Source organism: Arvicanthis niloticus, chromosome 8, assembly GCF_011762505.2.
Source record: "Arvicanthis niloticus isolate mArvNil1 chromosome 8, mArvNil1.pat.X, whole genome shotgun sequence".
In the NCBI taxonomy this organism is placed as follows: domain Eukaryota; kingdom Metazoa; phylum Chordata; class Mammalia; order Rodentia; family Muridae; genus Arvicanthis; species Arvicanthis niloticus.
The window spans coordinates 13,772,850-13,786,086 of NC_047665.1; the positions used below are offsets into that span (position 1 = coordinate 13,772,850).

The 13,237-nt window shown below is 43.7% G+C and overlaps 1 protein-coding gene and 1 non-coding gene across 3 annotated transcripts in view; both read right to left on the minus strand.

Annotated features, from left to right (window-relative positions):
* Positions 1-12,891, minus strand: part of Iars1 (isoleucyl-tRNA synthetase 1) — a 46,317-nt gene extending 33,426 nt beyond the window's left edge. The window contains exons 1-7 of one of the 2 annotated variants that reach the window (XM_034509817.2): positions 12,794-12,891; positions 7,871-7,996; positions 7,088-7,244; positions 6,810-6,929; positions 4,698-4,780; positions 3,471-3,588; positions 2,119-2,266 (exon numbers count right to left, since the gene is read on the minus strand). In XM_034509817.2, coding sequence (XP_034365708.1) covers positions 2,119-2,266; positions 3,471-3,588; positions 4,698-4,780; positions 6,810-6,929; positions 7,088-7,244; positions 7,871-7,989 — 745 coding nt within the window. In that variant the 5' untranslated portion in view covers positions 7,990-7,996; positions 12,794-12,891. Of the gene's footprint in view, positions 1-2,118; positions 2,267-3,470; positions 3,589-4,697; positions 4,781-6,809; positions 6,930-7,087; positions 7,245-7,870; positions 7,997-12,637 lie in introns of both variants that reach the window. The other variant, XM_034509816.1, reaches the window with a different exon arrangement.
* Positions 10,589-10,721, minus strand: LOC117714466 (small nucleolar RNA SNORA84). Its single transcript, XR_004607544.1, has one exon. It is a non-coding gene; the product is annotated as a small nucleolar RNA SNORA84 (small nucleolar RNA).
* Positions 12,892-13,237: the final 346 nt, after the last annotated feature.

Consider the following 13,237-nt stretch of genomic DNA (forward strand, 5'->3'; position numbering starts at 1 on the left):
GCTTGTGTGACTTGTATCTACTGTGTGCCCTGGACTCATAGAGACACTGCAAAGCTGGACACTGCTACCCAGACGTGCCAAGACATCAAAGGCAGCAGGTTATGTGGCCATTATTGAGAACATTTAAGTCCGTTTAGGAAAATTAACCTTTATTTTCTCTTTCTAAAGGTAATGTATAAGAATTAAAAAAAAAAAAATTTCTAAAATTAAGCCAGGCATGATGGTACATGCCTTTAATCCTAGCACCTGGGAGTGGATCTCTGAGTTCCAGGCCAGCCTGGTCTACACAGTGTGAGTTCCAGGCTGACAGGCACTCTACAGTGAGACTGTGTCCTCCTAAGTCTTAGCATTAATGACTCAGGTGGCTCACAAGATCACAGTCCCTTGTGCTCTCGTTCCCTCAGAGGCTAAACTCACTGCTATGTTGTAATCCAGATGATTCGGAGCACAGTAATGTGTGTGAGTGTGTGTGTGTGTATGTGCATGAGACAGACAGACAGACAGGCAGGCAGGCAGACAGACAGACAGACATGTACTAGTTTCTCTTCATCTTCTAAGAAGCATAAGCAGATACTCTAGGGGCTCTTCCAGCACGTGCATTTATGACACTGTGACCATCATCCTGTGCAGTAGAACATAAAGATCTGTCTCCTTCTCCACTTAGCTAAATCCTAACAAATCAATTGATGAACAGTCAAGTTGCTTTTAAAAGATTACTACCACACCCTAAGAAAAAGTATGTATCTGTGTACCCTCGGTAAAATATTTCTGGGCGGATATCATCCCTGGAAGCCTAGAGCAAATACAGAAGCATCAAAACTCTGATATTGACAAACTGCCCCCCAAAAGCAAAAGGAAACTTAAACTTCCACTACAAAGTGTGACATACTATATAACCCACCAGAGCATGTCACCTACTTCCACGGATATTTTCAGGACCTTTGTAATTCATTCAAAAACTGCCTTTGCTGGTACAGAAGTCATAGAAACATTGCTATATGTCAAGCCCACATTTTATATAAAATATGACCAGAGCAAGACAAAGTGTGTAAGTACATGAGTGGTGTGTGTGTGTGTGTGTGTGTGTGTACTCAAGAGTTATATTTGCAATATCTGTCCAAAACCGCCTAATGTGCCATTGACTCACGGGTTACATAGGACAAGTCCCAATGGCATCGGACCTCCCCGAGGGAAGCAGCTACAGACTCCAGAGTCAGGCACCTATGTACATAGACAATAGCTATTCCCAACAGGCTTTCCCAAGGTTCAGGAAGAAACCAAATAAAGACGGCCACACACATTTTAAGGCTGGATAATGCTCTCCACGCACCAGATGGCAGCTCCCATGCCTTGGCCACTGCTGACAGGGTCCACACAGCATAGTCCTAACAGGATGTGAGCGAGCACCTGTTTCCACTGCTCTCAGCCAGGCAAGGCTGGCTGAAAACTCTATTCTGCCTCCAACATTCAGAGAGGCATGTGCCACCAAACCCAGATCCTGCTTTCACCGGAGGCAAACTACTAGGTCATTTATGCTCAACCCTGGAAGCAATGCCACACCTCCTTCCAGAGCAGCTGTTCCACGACCCGGCCCTGCCCTGCCCAATGTGCTTTTCTCTCTTTTCCTTCTTATAATTTCTACAAATCTGAAAGTTTATGTGCTCAAAAAGTTCCAACCAACATATTTCATATAAATCTCTAAAGAAGGACCTAACTGGAACATAAGGATTCTATACTGTGGAATAGGTCAATGAGGTACAAAAATTACAATAAAACTGGAAATTATAAAAATCTGTGTCACTTTCACAGGGAAATGAGACAGCTTTTCAGGCTGCCTTTCTGTTTTATCCTTTCCTGTTATCTTCCCACCCCACCTTGTTTTGGGATAGGATCTTGCTATGTTGCTTGGTGTAGCCTCAAATTCACAATGTTCCTGCCAGTTTATTGTGTGCTGAGACTTACAGGTATAAGGTCACCGTGCCTGTCTTTATAGCTTGTCTTTAGTACAAACTTTTTGTATAAAATTGTTTTGTATCTACATAAAATCGAAAGCTTTTATATCTATATAAAATTACTTTCTCAGTATTAATTGTAAGTTACTATTAGTCCAATAGTTACCTTTGATCTTCACATACTGTATTTCTGGATTGACACATAGCGCAAGGTTACTGGGTAGAGTCCAAGGAGTGGTTGTCCAAGCAACTAAGGATGTATTTTCATCTTCCTCCAAAGGGAATGTTACAAACACTGAAGGATCCTGAACATCCTGCAAGATATTGAGGGAAAGCAGTGTTTCACAAACCTGTAAAGGTCAGAATAACAGGAAAGTGATCTGAAAGGACACAAAAATAAATTTCAGGATGAAAATGAGCTCAAACACCAGGCAGTGGTGGCGCACACCTTTAACCCAGCTGAGTCAAGTGTATCCCTGAGCTCGAGGTTAGCCTGGTCTACAGAGAGAGTTCCACAATAGCCAGAAACACACAGAGAAACCCTGTCTTCAAAAACAAACAAACAAACAAACAAACAAACAAACACCAACACCACAAAAGAGAAATACTGAATAGAAGACTTGGGGACATGAATGGTAACTCAGCCATCAAAGGCTAAGGTTCTTAACTAATAAGAACGGAAGTTGCACTATTACAGTGATCTATTCTGTGGTAAGTATACAATGAGTTAAATAACAAAGCTGTTTTGGATAAAAATTATTTCTATATATTATAGTGTATATTTTTACATGCTTAAAATATTTTATTAAATATGGATGAGCCAATAACAAAGGCAATTAGGAGACAAAAAGGAATCATCATAACCATCTAACAGGGACTGATCAAACGGAAAAGGAAAACATTCTCTACCAGGATGACAAAACGCTTCCCAAGTGTGACAATTTCCAAACCTGGCTTCCCAAGAGTTATCATCCCTTTAAAAATGAGGGCCACATAAAGTAACCAAGGGGAAGGGTGAAGCACAGACGTGTGAGACATGAGACAGTTCATGTTCTGAGATGCTCTACCTCACCCTCTAGATGACAAAGAGTAGTTGTACCAATGACACAAGTCCTGTGCAGCAGAAAAAAAGATCATAACACAGCTTAGCATCTCAATGAAATTTCCTTCCCAACACCTTTAACAAAGGATGCCACAGGTACCAGAAAAGATATAAAGTCACCAAAGGCAGGAGTCCTGAAGAACAGTAGCCAGGAAAAGCTTTGAGAGACAGACAAGAGCAGGCACCCCGTACGACCAAGGCAAAAAGAATCCATCATAGAGAGTCCATGATAAACCCAGCGAGGAGAAAATACCCCGGTTGTAACCCAGCACAGCCTCCATGCTGCGAGTGGCTGTACCATCAATACTCTGTAGGGACAGGCACTTGGCACCACCAGCCATGTTGGGAACAACTGGGAATAGTTAGTCACCTTAATTGTAATCACAGACTACACCAGTGTTCAGCACGTCACGCACCTTGTAATTCTGGTTGGATTCGAAGTTGGAGAGTGGAGTGCCGCAGGCGGTGGAGAAGGGCATGACTTTCACGCCTCTGTACACGAGGCCTTTGTCATACAGCTGCTTGAAGACCCACCTGGCAAGGCAAGAGATGGAGCTTTACAGCTACAGAGTCAGGGTCTGCCATTCAGACGCAGACCTCTATGCCAACGTCTAAAGCTCTCTTCTGGTAAAGAAGAGGGGGAAAAAAAAAACTATCGCTTGGGAGCTGGTTGGTAAGAACCACTTAGCAGCCAGATGTCCATGATGATAACTGCCATTACCGAGGCTGTGGTGGCACTTAGCGGCAGAGAGCTTGTCTCAGCTGGGCAAGGTGGGATTTCAAGCCCTATCACAGGGTTTGGGGTGTGGCCACTGTCTGCTGACACGGACACGATCCAGAAGGACAAACACTAGTTGCACACTGCACAGCACACTGTCAGTGAGTAAATCTGTAACTGTCGGCATGCAGATACTACACCAAAATTCTTAGGGCTGTGATAAAACTTTCTGGCAACATAACTAGCATTTGGGGATTTTCTTCGGGTTTTTGGTACATTATTTAACCTACGCAACAGAGAGCTTTTATAGAAGCAATTTAAAAAGGACAACCCCCACTTACTAAAATGTTTTAATGAACACATTAAATACAAGGACACCAGAGATCAATGTTACCTCAAATTCTAGTATTGACTACTCAATTCTCCCAAATGTGTAACATGCGGCATAGGTGGGGTCCTTAACTCAAGTCTGCCTTTTCTTTTGTTAAAACCTTCACTGGAGTTACAATAATATCCCCAGAGTATTTTCTGTTTTATAAGACAGAGTCTCTTTCTTACTAGGTAGCTCAGGCAGGCCTTGAACTCATAATTTTCCTGCATTACTACTGCTTGGATTATGTATGGGCCACTACCCATTAGTGGATTAAATGCTATCCCACAGGGTTTAGTGGTAGAGTATTTGCCCAATGTGTAAGGGCTTTGAGTAGGGTCTCCTATTTGCCAAAATGTCATTTTTATGGAACAAATCAGTAGGGGAGCTGGGGGGACATGTAAATCATTTTCCTGGCATTAGAAAAAGCTAGAAGATACCACATTTGCTCCAAAAACAAATAATGGACTTGTAAACAAACTTCTTCAGTACGCACCTCTCCTCTGACCAATGAAAGAGAATGTTTATCATTCCTGCAATTTAAAATAAACCTACCAGACTGATTCCATGAATTGTGGGTACAGTGTTTTGTAGTCATTGTCAAAGTCGATCCACCGGCCCAGTCTGGTAACAGTAGACTTAAAAACATGAACATTAGAGCAGTATTAGGAAATAATACCACAACTATTTTTACTTTTATTGTCATTACCTATGAATATTTTGGGAAATCAAAATAATCACTCAATAGTTCAAGTAAACATTATTTCAAACAACACCTAAGGTTACCAAGTTTTCTTAGTATTCATTTCTTATACATATTGTTATTTCTAAGTATAAATATTTACTTAAGTCATTACAGTTGGGGTTCACAATGTATTTCTAGTTTGAAAGTTGTTATATAAACCAAGCTAGCCTCAAACTTGGGATAATCCTCCTTCTGTCTTCCCAGTACTGAGATTATGGGTGTGTCCCACCATGCCTAGCAATATTAATTGATAAAAGTCTTTTGCAACTATTACTTGGCAAACATCAGAGAAATAGCCACAGCTGGGAAGAATTTACCGATAGTTGCTAAAATTAGTGACTGAAAGTATCATAAGAAAAGCGTGACAGAGATAGTATACCCACAGGATACCTATCAACTGCAAAGTGAAACCCGCACTTCACCAAGGAAAAGCTAGACAGCCAGGCAGCACCTTGGTGAAGCAAATCATTAATTAATTATTAATTAATAACCATGCACAATCCGGTAGATTCAGTCCCTAGCAACCCTATCTCCCTGCTCCCCAAAGTGACACGGTCCTAAAAGACAAAGAAAGACTAAATGAACGGTGAACATCAAAGGAAACTTGCCACTACAGGCAGTGGCTGACCCAGGACAGACTTCAGGGTCAGGAAGATCGGTGGGTGGTACAAGTGGCCTGTATTTTGTTCATGTTAATTAACTGCCTTTGTGTTCCTGAAGATGTCAGTGGCTGGAGAATGGCAGAAGCAGGGCACAGGGGACTGCTTCATACCAGGTGGACAGTGATATGCTTTAGCTTATCTCAAACTGAAACATTTTTGGAAACTTGTAGAGCACGGTGGCTCACACCTTTAATCCCAGCACTCAGGAGGCAGAGACAGGCAGATCTCTCTTGAGTTCCAAGCCAGCCTGGTCAGCATATTAAGTTTCAGGCTAGCCAGGACTACACAATGAGACCTTTCCCTAAGGGGGCAGGGTGGGGGGAGAATCAGAAATACAGAGTTAGATTTTAAGAGCAGATCTACACTAAGGCAGCATTCACCCCAGCAGGACTCCCCCACTGGATGAGGCATGAAAGTGAAGTTGGGAGAAAATTGAGCTCTAGCCTTCGTGCTAATGAAACTGGACTTCCACATGCCAATAAGCTGAAGCCACTTGGGGTCATGACAGAAGAGCACTAAGGGGAACACTGTGGGAGGGGGAACACCGCAGCCTGCATGAAGGGCCAGGAAAAACTGGGGATGGGGATCGGGTGGGGTAGTGCTGTGTGCCTGCATCTCCAGCACACAGACTACTGAGGGGATCGGGTGGGGGTAGTGCTGTGTGCCTGTATCTCCAGCACACAGACTAAGGGGATAGGGTGGGGGTAGTGCTGTGTGCCTGTATCTCCAGTACACTGAGGCCAAATGACTTGAGTGTTAGGCCACCAAGAACACCAGGAGATAAGTACAGAGACTTTTTTAAAAAAAATAAAAAAATAAAAAAGACTTAATATAAGTAAGTACACTGTAGCTGGCTTCAGACACAACAGAAGAGGGCATCATATCCCATATCCCACTACAGATGGTTGAGAGCCACCATGTGGTTGCTGGGAATTGAACTCAGGACCTCTGGAGGAGCAGACGGTTCTCTTAACCACTGAGCCATCTCTCCAGCCTCAAGTACAGGGACTTTTGAAGAGATGATTGTGGCAAGAGGACAGAGGTAAAACCAGACAGCAAAAGCAACACCAGGATGTAGTACTTCATTGCGGGATTAATGTTTAAAGGGTAGGGCAGCCCAAGCCCTCTGTGATACCAGCTCACACAGGCAGACATACTTTGGGGGAATACTTCATAAAGAGCACGAAGGATGATTAGCCATTTCTATCTAGTCCCGCCTCAAAGCCAACCGTCTGTTCGTTCTGAAAGCTTGCAGCATACCTTCCACTCAGTGGAGTACCTCATCACAATTGCTCGGCACTGCCTGTTGTACTCCGAAATCCCCATTTTGGCCACATCGTCCGGCCCTTTGATCCCCAGTGTCTTATCAATTTCATACTCCTGAAAATATTAAGATGGTTATGTTAACAGCCACACCTCCTGAAACAAATACAAGTAAGCCGCAACAGAAACCAAAATAGCTAGCATAAATACATACAAAGAAAATTCTAACATTCACAGACAATGAGAACGTTACAAGACCAGGGACTCAGACATACCACAGGTAAGCCGTGACAATCCCACCCAAATCTTCTGTCAACGTGAAACCCGCTCTGGTGAGCGTATCTCGTAACGATATCTTTGATTGTCCCCGCGAGTATGTGTCCATAGTGAGGCAGTCCAGTAGCAAAGGGAGGCCCATCATAGAAGGTAAACCTAACAGATAATACAACAAACCGTAAGTCATTTAAAAATGGCAAACATTCAGGACATTTTTGTATCAAGTAGCTATGATATTAAAATATTCAGGGGTGGGGGAGTGGGATCAATAGGACTACAAAATGGGCATAATTGATTAGAAATTTACCAGAGGTCCAGCCTCCAGAAAGGCCATTCAGACAGAGCTGGAGGAAACTGCTCTCCAGTCATCTGCTCTTTGTTTACTATCAGGATTACGAGTGATCCTGCGGTACCTCATCAACGAAGCAGGGCAGTGGACACCCATCATAAAATTTTCCAAGGGAAGGGCATAATGAAATCACTGATTTAACATTGGTAGTCTTTCCTAGGAATAGAGCCTAAGGCAGGAAATACTGTAGGACCCACCCACGGAGGGCAGAGATGATTGTAAATGCAAGAAAGAAAGCAGTAAATACTTTCCATTCCATTGGCTTCTGACAAGCAGGAGCTCGCTCATTCGGGGTTCATTACTGAGTTCCTACTATATGGAAAGGCAGGAACTCTGAGAATATACGGGTGAATGAAGGGTGTGCAGTAAGGAAGCCCAGTACAAGAAATGTCTATGTGTAAGGAGTCTGTCTTTATTACAGAAACTCACATACTTTGGCCTGAGTTTTGACTGCTTTAGGCATTCCTGGAAACAGTTATGTTTGGACCAGAACTCCAAGATTTTTTCTTCTTCAGCAGGAAAACTGATGTTTTCTGGAACTTGTTGAACCATTCTGTTGCTATAAGAGAGAAATCAAATTTGCTACAGTCATTGCAATTCCTAATTTAGGAATAGCAGCCTAATTAATTATTAAGTATATATGTACACACACCACCACCACCACCACCACCACCACCACCACCACCACCACCACCACCACCACTATTTATTTCAGAATATTTTCAATTTTCCCCACAACCATTAGCCATCACATTCTCTCTAGTTCAGCCACTGGCAACTAGTAATCTTGTTAACTTTGTAACAATTTGTCTATATTTCATGTAAGACAAGATGTTCATGCTTTGTGGTGGTGGCACATGCCTTTAATACTAGCACTTGGAAGGTAGAGACAGGTGGATCTCTGGGCCAGCCTGCTCTACACAGTGAGTTCCAAAACAGCCAGGGCTTCACAGAGAAACCTTGTCTTGAAGACAAAAATAAAAACAAATGAAAACCTACCCCTATCAGAACCACCACTACCACTACCAGCACCACGGCCACCACCACCAACCCTGACATTTTTCACATGAATTACCTACATGTGGTTCTACTTGGTTATGAAGGGTCAGTCATGCTGTAAAACACATTCATAGTCCATACAGCTCTCCCACAATTTATCAATTTATCAGTTTTCACATTTGAACTGATTGGCCTTTTGGCTAGTTTCTAAGATTGTTATGTACATTAAGTCCAAACTTCAACAAGGTCATGTATATGGCTAGCTATGAGTAGAATTTGTGGGTCATGTAACTCAGTTTCTAATTTTCTGAGGAACCATCAAAATGTTTGCTGCAGGAACGGCACCACTCACATCCCATGAGTGGGCAACGAATGGGGTGCCCACTTTTCTATATCCTCCTCACCACCCACACTAACTTCAGAGCAGAGCTACCTCACATGCTTCTCATCCATGTATATTGTCTGAAGATTAATGTTTATTTGCCTTTTGCCCTCTTTGACTTGGACTAACTTTTCGTGGCTAAATTTTAAAAATTCTAAATTCTAGATACAGTCCTTCTCTGGGGAGATGTCTTGGTGTTTGTATTTAAGTCCTGGTGCTTGTAGGGGCCAAAGAGATATCTTACCTCAATCACTTCTTGTGCTAGATGGCTTTAAGTCAACTTGACACAAACTAAGGTTATCTGAGAAAGGAATCTCAGTTAAGAAAACGTTTCTGTAAGATCGGGTGTAGGCAGGTCTGTAGGGCAGTTTCTTAATTAGTGATTGATGGGGGAGGACCAAGTCCATTGTGGGTGGTGCCATCCCTGGGCTGGTGGTCCTGGGTTCTATAAGAAAGCAGGCTGAGCAAGCCAGGGGAAGCAAGCCAGTAAGAAACATCCCTCCATGGCCTCTGCATCAGCTCCTGCTTCCCTCCAGGACCCTGGCCTGTGTGAGCTCCTATCTCAACTTCCTACAGTGATGAACAGATATGGAAGTGTAAGTCAAATAAACCCTTTCTTTTTTTTTTTGGTTATGGTGTTTTGTCGAAGCAATAGAAACCCAAACTAAGACACTTCACCTTTTTCCTTCTTTTGTATTTTTAAGACCTTAGGCCATGCATATCGGTTCACACCTTTACTCCCAGCACCTGAAAGGCAGGGGCAGGCAGTTCAAGGCCAGCATGGTATATATACTGAGTTCCAAGCCAGCCAGAACTCTACACTGAGATCCTGTCTCAAAACAAACAAAAACCCTGCTTTATTTATTAATACATTTGATGCGTGTGTGAATTCTCATTTAAATTGTAAACAAGCTGGTGACGAAATTTCTAAGCCAAAATTCAATTAGAAGGGGACAGGGTTGCTAATGATGAAAGAACAGAGAAGACAGAAACTTATGTCATCAGAAATCCCAGCAGCCAAGAGTGACTGATGTAGGCAAGAAGGCCTACACACCTCAACCAGACTCGAAAGCAGCAGAGGTTAAGACTGAGGCTACCAAGAAACATTTGCGACCAAAATAATAGAAAAAAAAAGACATGTTTCTTAAATGTTCATTAATTTTTCATATTCAAGTATCTCTTGAGTGTTCTATAGAAAAAAAAAACAGAACAAAACAGATATGAAATTTACCTAAAATAGCCCTTTTCAATCAGAGCACGGAATTAAACATTACTGAGAAGTACATGGCATTTTGGATCAGCCGTTACTTCAGCATTCAGCCTTTCAAAGACAGAAAGAAGTTTCTGCATTTATTGATTTACCAAGGGTCCTTCGGTTCGGAGAGTAAGAGGCTGGTAAGAGTCTGTCAGGTCTCCACACATCCATTTCGTCACTTCTAATCTACTGTTGTGACTGCTCTTGTCTCTGGGAGCCATCAGAGAGGCAGACTCATCAGGGGTCAGAATGTGCACTTTAATCAGATCCCTCAGAGAGGCTCCTGCAGAACACACTTGGGACACTACCACTCACAATGCCCTGATGACAATGATTCAGGGACATCTACCCCAACCTCTGTAAGAACATGAGGTCTAAACTTTCGGGGAAATGAGAGGAGAGCTTTTATTGGACTTTCTATGTTGCTTCTGCTGTTCTGTAAAGACTAAGAACCATGGTATTGTTCCAGCAAATAAAAAGGCAGGGTGCAACACCACAGACTGTTTAAGGATGAACAATGTACCAGTGACCGGGCTATGGCAGCTGCTGAGAAGAAACAGCTCCCATGCATAAATCACAGGGTTTTTCTAGCCCATTGTATCCACTGGAGAACTGTACCTGCACAACAGCCTCCAGCAACCACAGGGCGGTGGGGGGCAGACATGGGTGGAGAATAATACTGCCAGGTTATGCACAGAAACGCACCATCTTCCTCCCATACACAATCCAGGTCTTTCTTCCTTATTCTGTAACTCCTTTGGGACATTTAGCCTCTGCTTCCTCCTCTGAGATTTCATTTCCTTTTGGAGGCAGCCCCATAAAGTTCAGGGTGGTTTTGAACTCCCTGGGAAGCTGGGGATAACTCTGACCTTCTGATCTGCTGGCCTCTACCCACTGAATGTTGGGATTTACAAGTGCTTTGGGGTTTTGTTTGTTTGCTTGTTATTTGTTTTGATGAGAGCTCAGCCTGCTTCTGCTTCCTTAAGTCTTGGGATCAAAGGTGTGTACCACAACTTTCCAGTTCACAAGTGTGCTTTTGGGGGCCTGGGGCTTGAACCTAGAATTTCATGCATGCAAGGCAGGCACTCTCCATCTACTGAACCACATCCTGACCTGTCCATAACTATTTCTACTCCTGTCCATTAGCTATTTGTACACTATTTCCACCGACCTTCACTTAAGATGACCTCAACTTATCTTGAGGAAGTATCCCACAATTCCATGAATACTGCTGCTTATGTTGGCACATACCTACCATACCATCACTTTGGAGGCTGAGGCAGGATGACAATTTGAAGCCTGGCTAGGCTCCATGGGAGAGACAGACACGGCCATCTTACTTCTTTACACCTGACTTCTATTTTAACTCTGCTAAAGGGTTCCACTATCTATTTTACTCTTTCTAATGTGCACAGGTATTATCTGCATCATGTGTGTACTGTGCCCCACAACATGGCATTTCATTGTCACTCAGGGTGTCTCTTCACAGGAACAAGTGACTAAGATATCATCCTCATCAACAACAACAACAACATCCCACAAACCAGTCAAACAAAAACATCCCACCACATCCACAGGGTACTGGATTCAGGACCTGTTGGATGCTCAAGACTCTTATATAATATTAGCATTATGACATGCATCTGCCTGTGTATTTTAACTAAGCTTTAGATTACTTACCATACCTAATATTTAAATCCTAGATACACAATTACTATACTATATTGCTTAGAAAATAAAGACCAGAAACAAACAAAAAAATAGTTTGTACATGCACAGTACATGTCACCACCACAGACCTAACAGCATAGCATGACCACTGGTTGGTTGAAACCGCAGGTGCAGAACTAGTAGTTAGAGAAGACCAACTCTATACCTTCTACCTATACACCGAGAAACAAAAGAGCAAGTCTCAGATACACCGATTTGTATTATGTGAGTTTTTCAATGATTTTTGCATATTTCGCTAACACACTAAAAATGAGAACAACAAATTCATTACGTTGGAAACCAAGTTACACTCTCATATACTCATCAGGTACACATCCTAAGCCAAAATGACAACGACCCCCTCATCTTCTGTCCCGACAGGATGGGTTCATATAAACCTTTGAGTATAATCTCTGCCCACCTTCAGTCCAGGCCTTTTGGAGACCCTGATAAAGCATCTCTTCTCACCTCCAAACCCCAACAGTTTGTTCTGTAGGGCCGCCAACCGTGAGCTTAAACTGTATTACTAGATTCTGTGAACCCAGGGCAAGCGTGCAGCGCAAAACCTACCTGGGTAACCAGGGATAAGTGCACGCAAATCCAGGCAGCTGGGAGAAGCCCGGAATCCAGAAAGCCTTCTAGGTTAGTTCTTTTAAATACCTAACTTGGCAGTGACCTCAACCACCTTCCAATCTTCTACCGGATACTCTATTACCCTGCAATCTTACACCACCCTGCTCATAAGCCACCAAGGTCCCACTAAATGATTGGGGGACTTCTAAGGACCCCAGTCCTCCACCCAATGAGTCAGGCTAGAATCTGTGCGAACCTCTAAGTTCTGCAATGTTACTTACTCTCCCTCCACGAAGGCTCTCTGGAAATCGCTCTGTGCCTGCAGCTCACTCACGGCGGGAAGCAGCGTGCTTCTTTTTCACCGCCTCGTGCTGTCTGGAGGTTGTTACACGGGCGGCCTCGCTCTGCGGCCCAGAAGGGCGGAGGGTGCGGCTTACCTGGGAACCCTGAGGGGAGCTCGCTCAGGTTGCAGCCGGCGACCACGTTCCGCGTCTGGAGGTGATGCAATACTGACAGTGCCAGGCTCAGCCTCCGCGCCGCCCAATCAGCATGTACTATCCAACACCCACAAACAACACGTGTGGTGATTGGTCCGTGCATAACTGCAGAGCAGGACGGGAATGTCACTGCAAAGGAGGAAGGCACTCAAAAGCCCTGGCCAGAGAGGGAGGGCAGTGACAAAGGGGCAGTGGCAAAGCTTTTTGCCTCCCTAGTCTTGGCTCTCTCTCTCTCTCTCTCTCTCTCTTTCTCTCCCTCCCTCCCTCCCTCCCTCCCTCCCTCCCTCCCTCCCTCCCTCCCTCCCTCCCTCCCTCCCTCCCTCTCTCTCTCTCTCTCTCTCTCTCTCTCTCTAAGATTTATTTGTACACAGTCTCCTGCTGCGT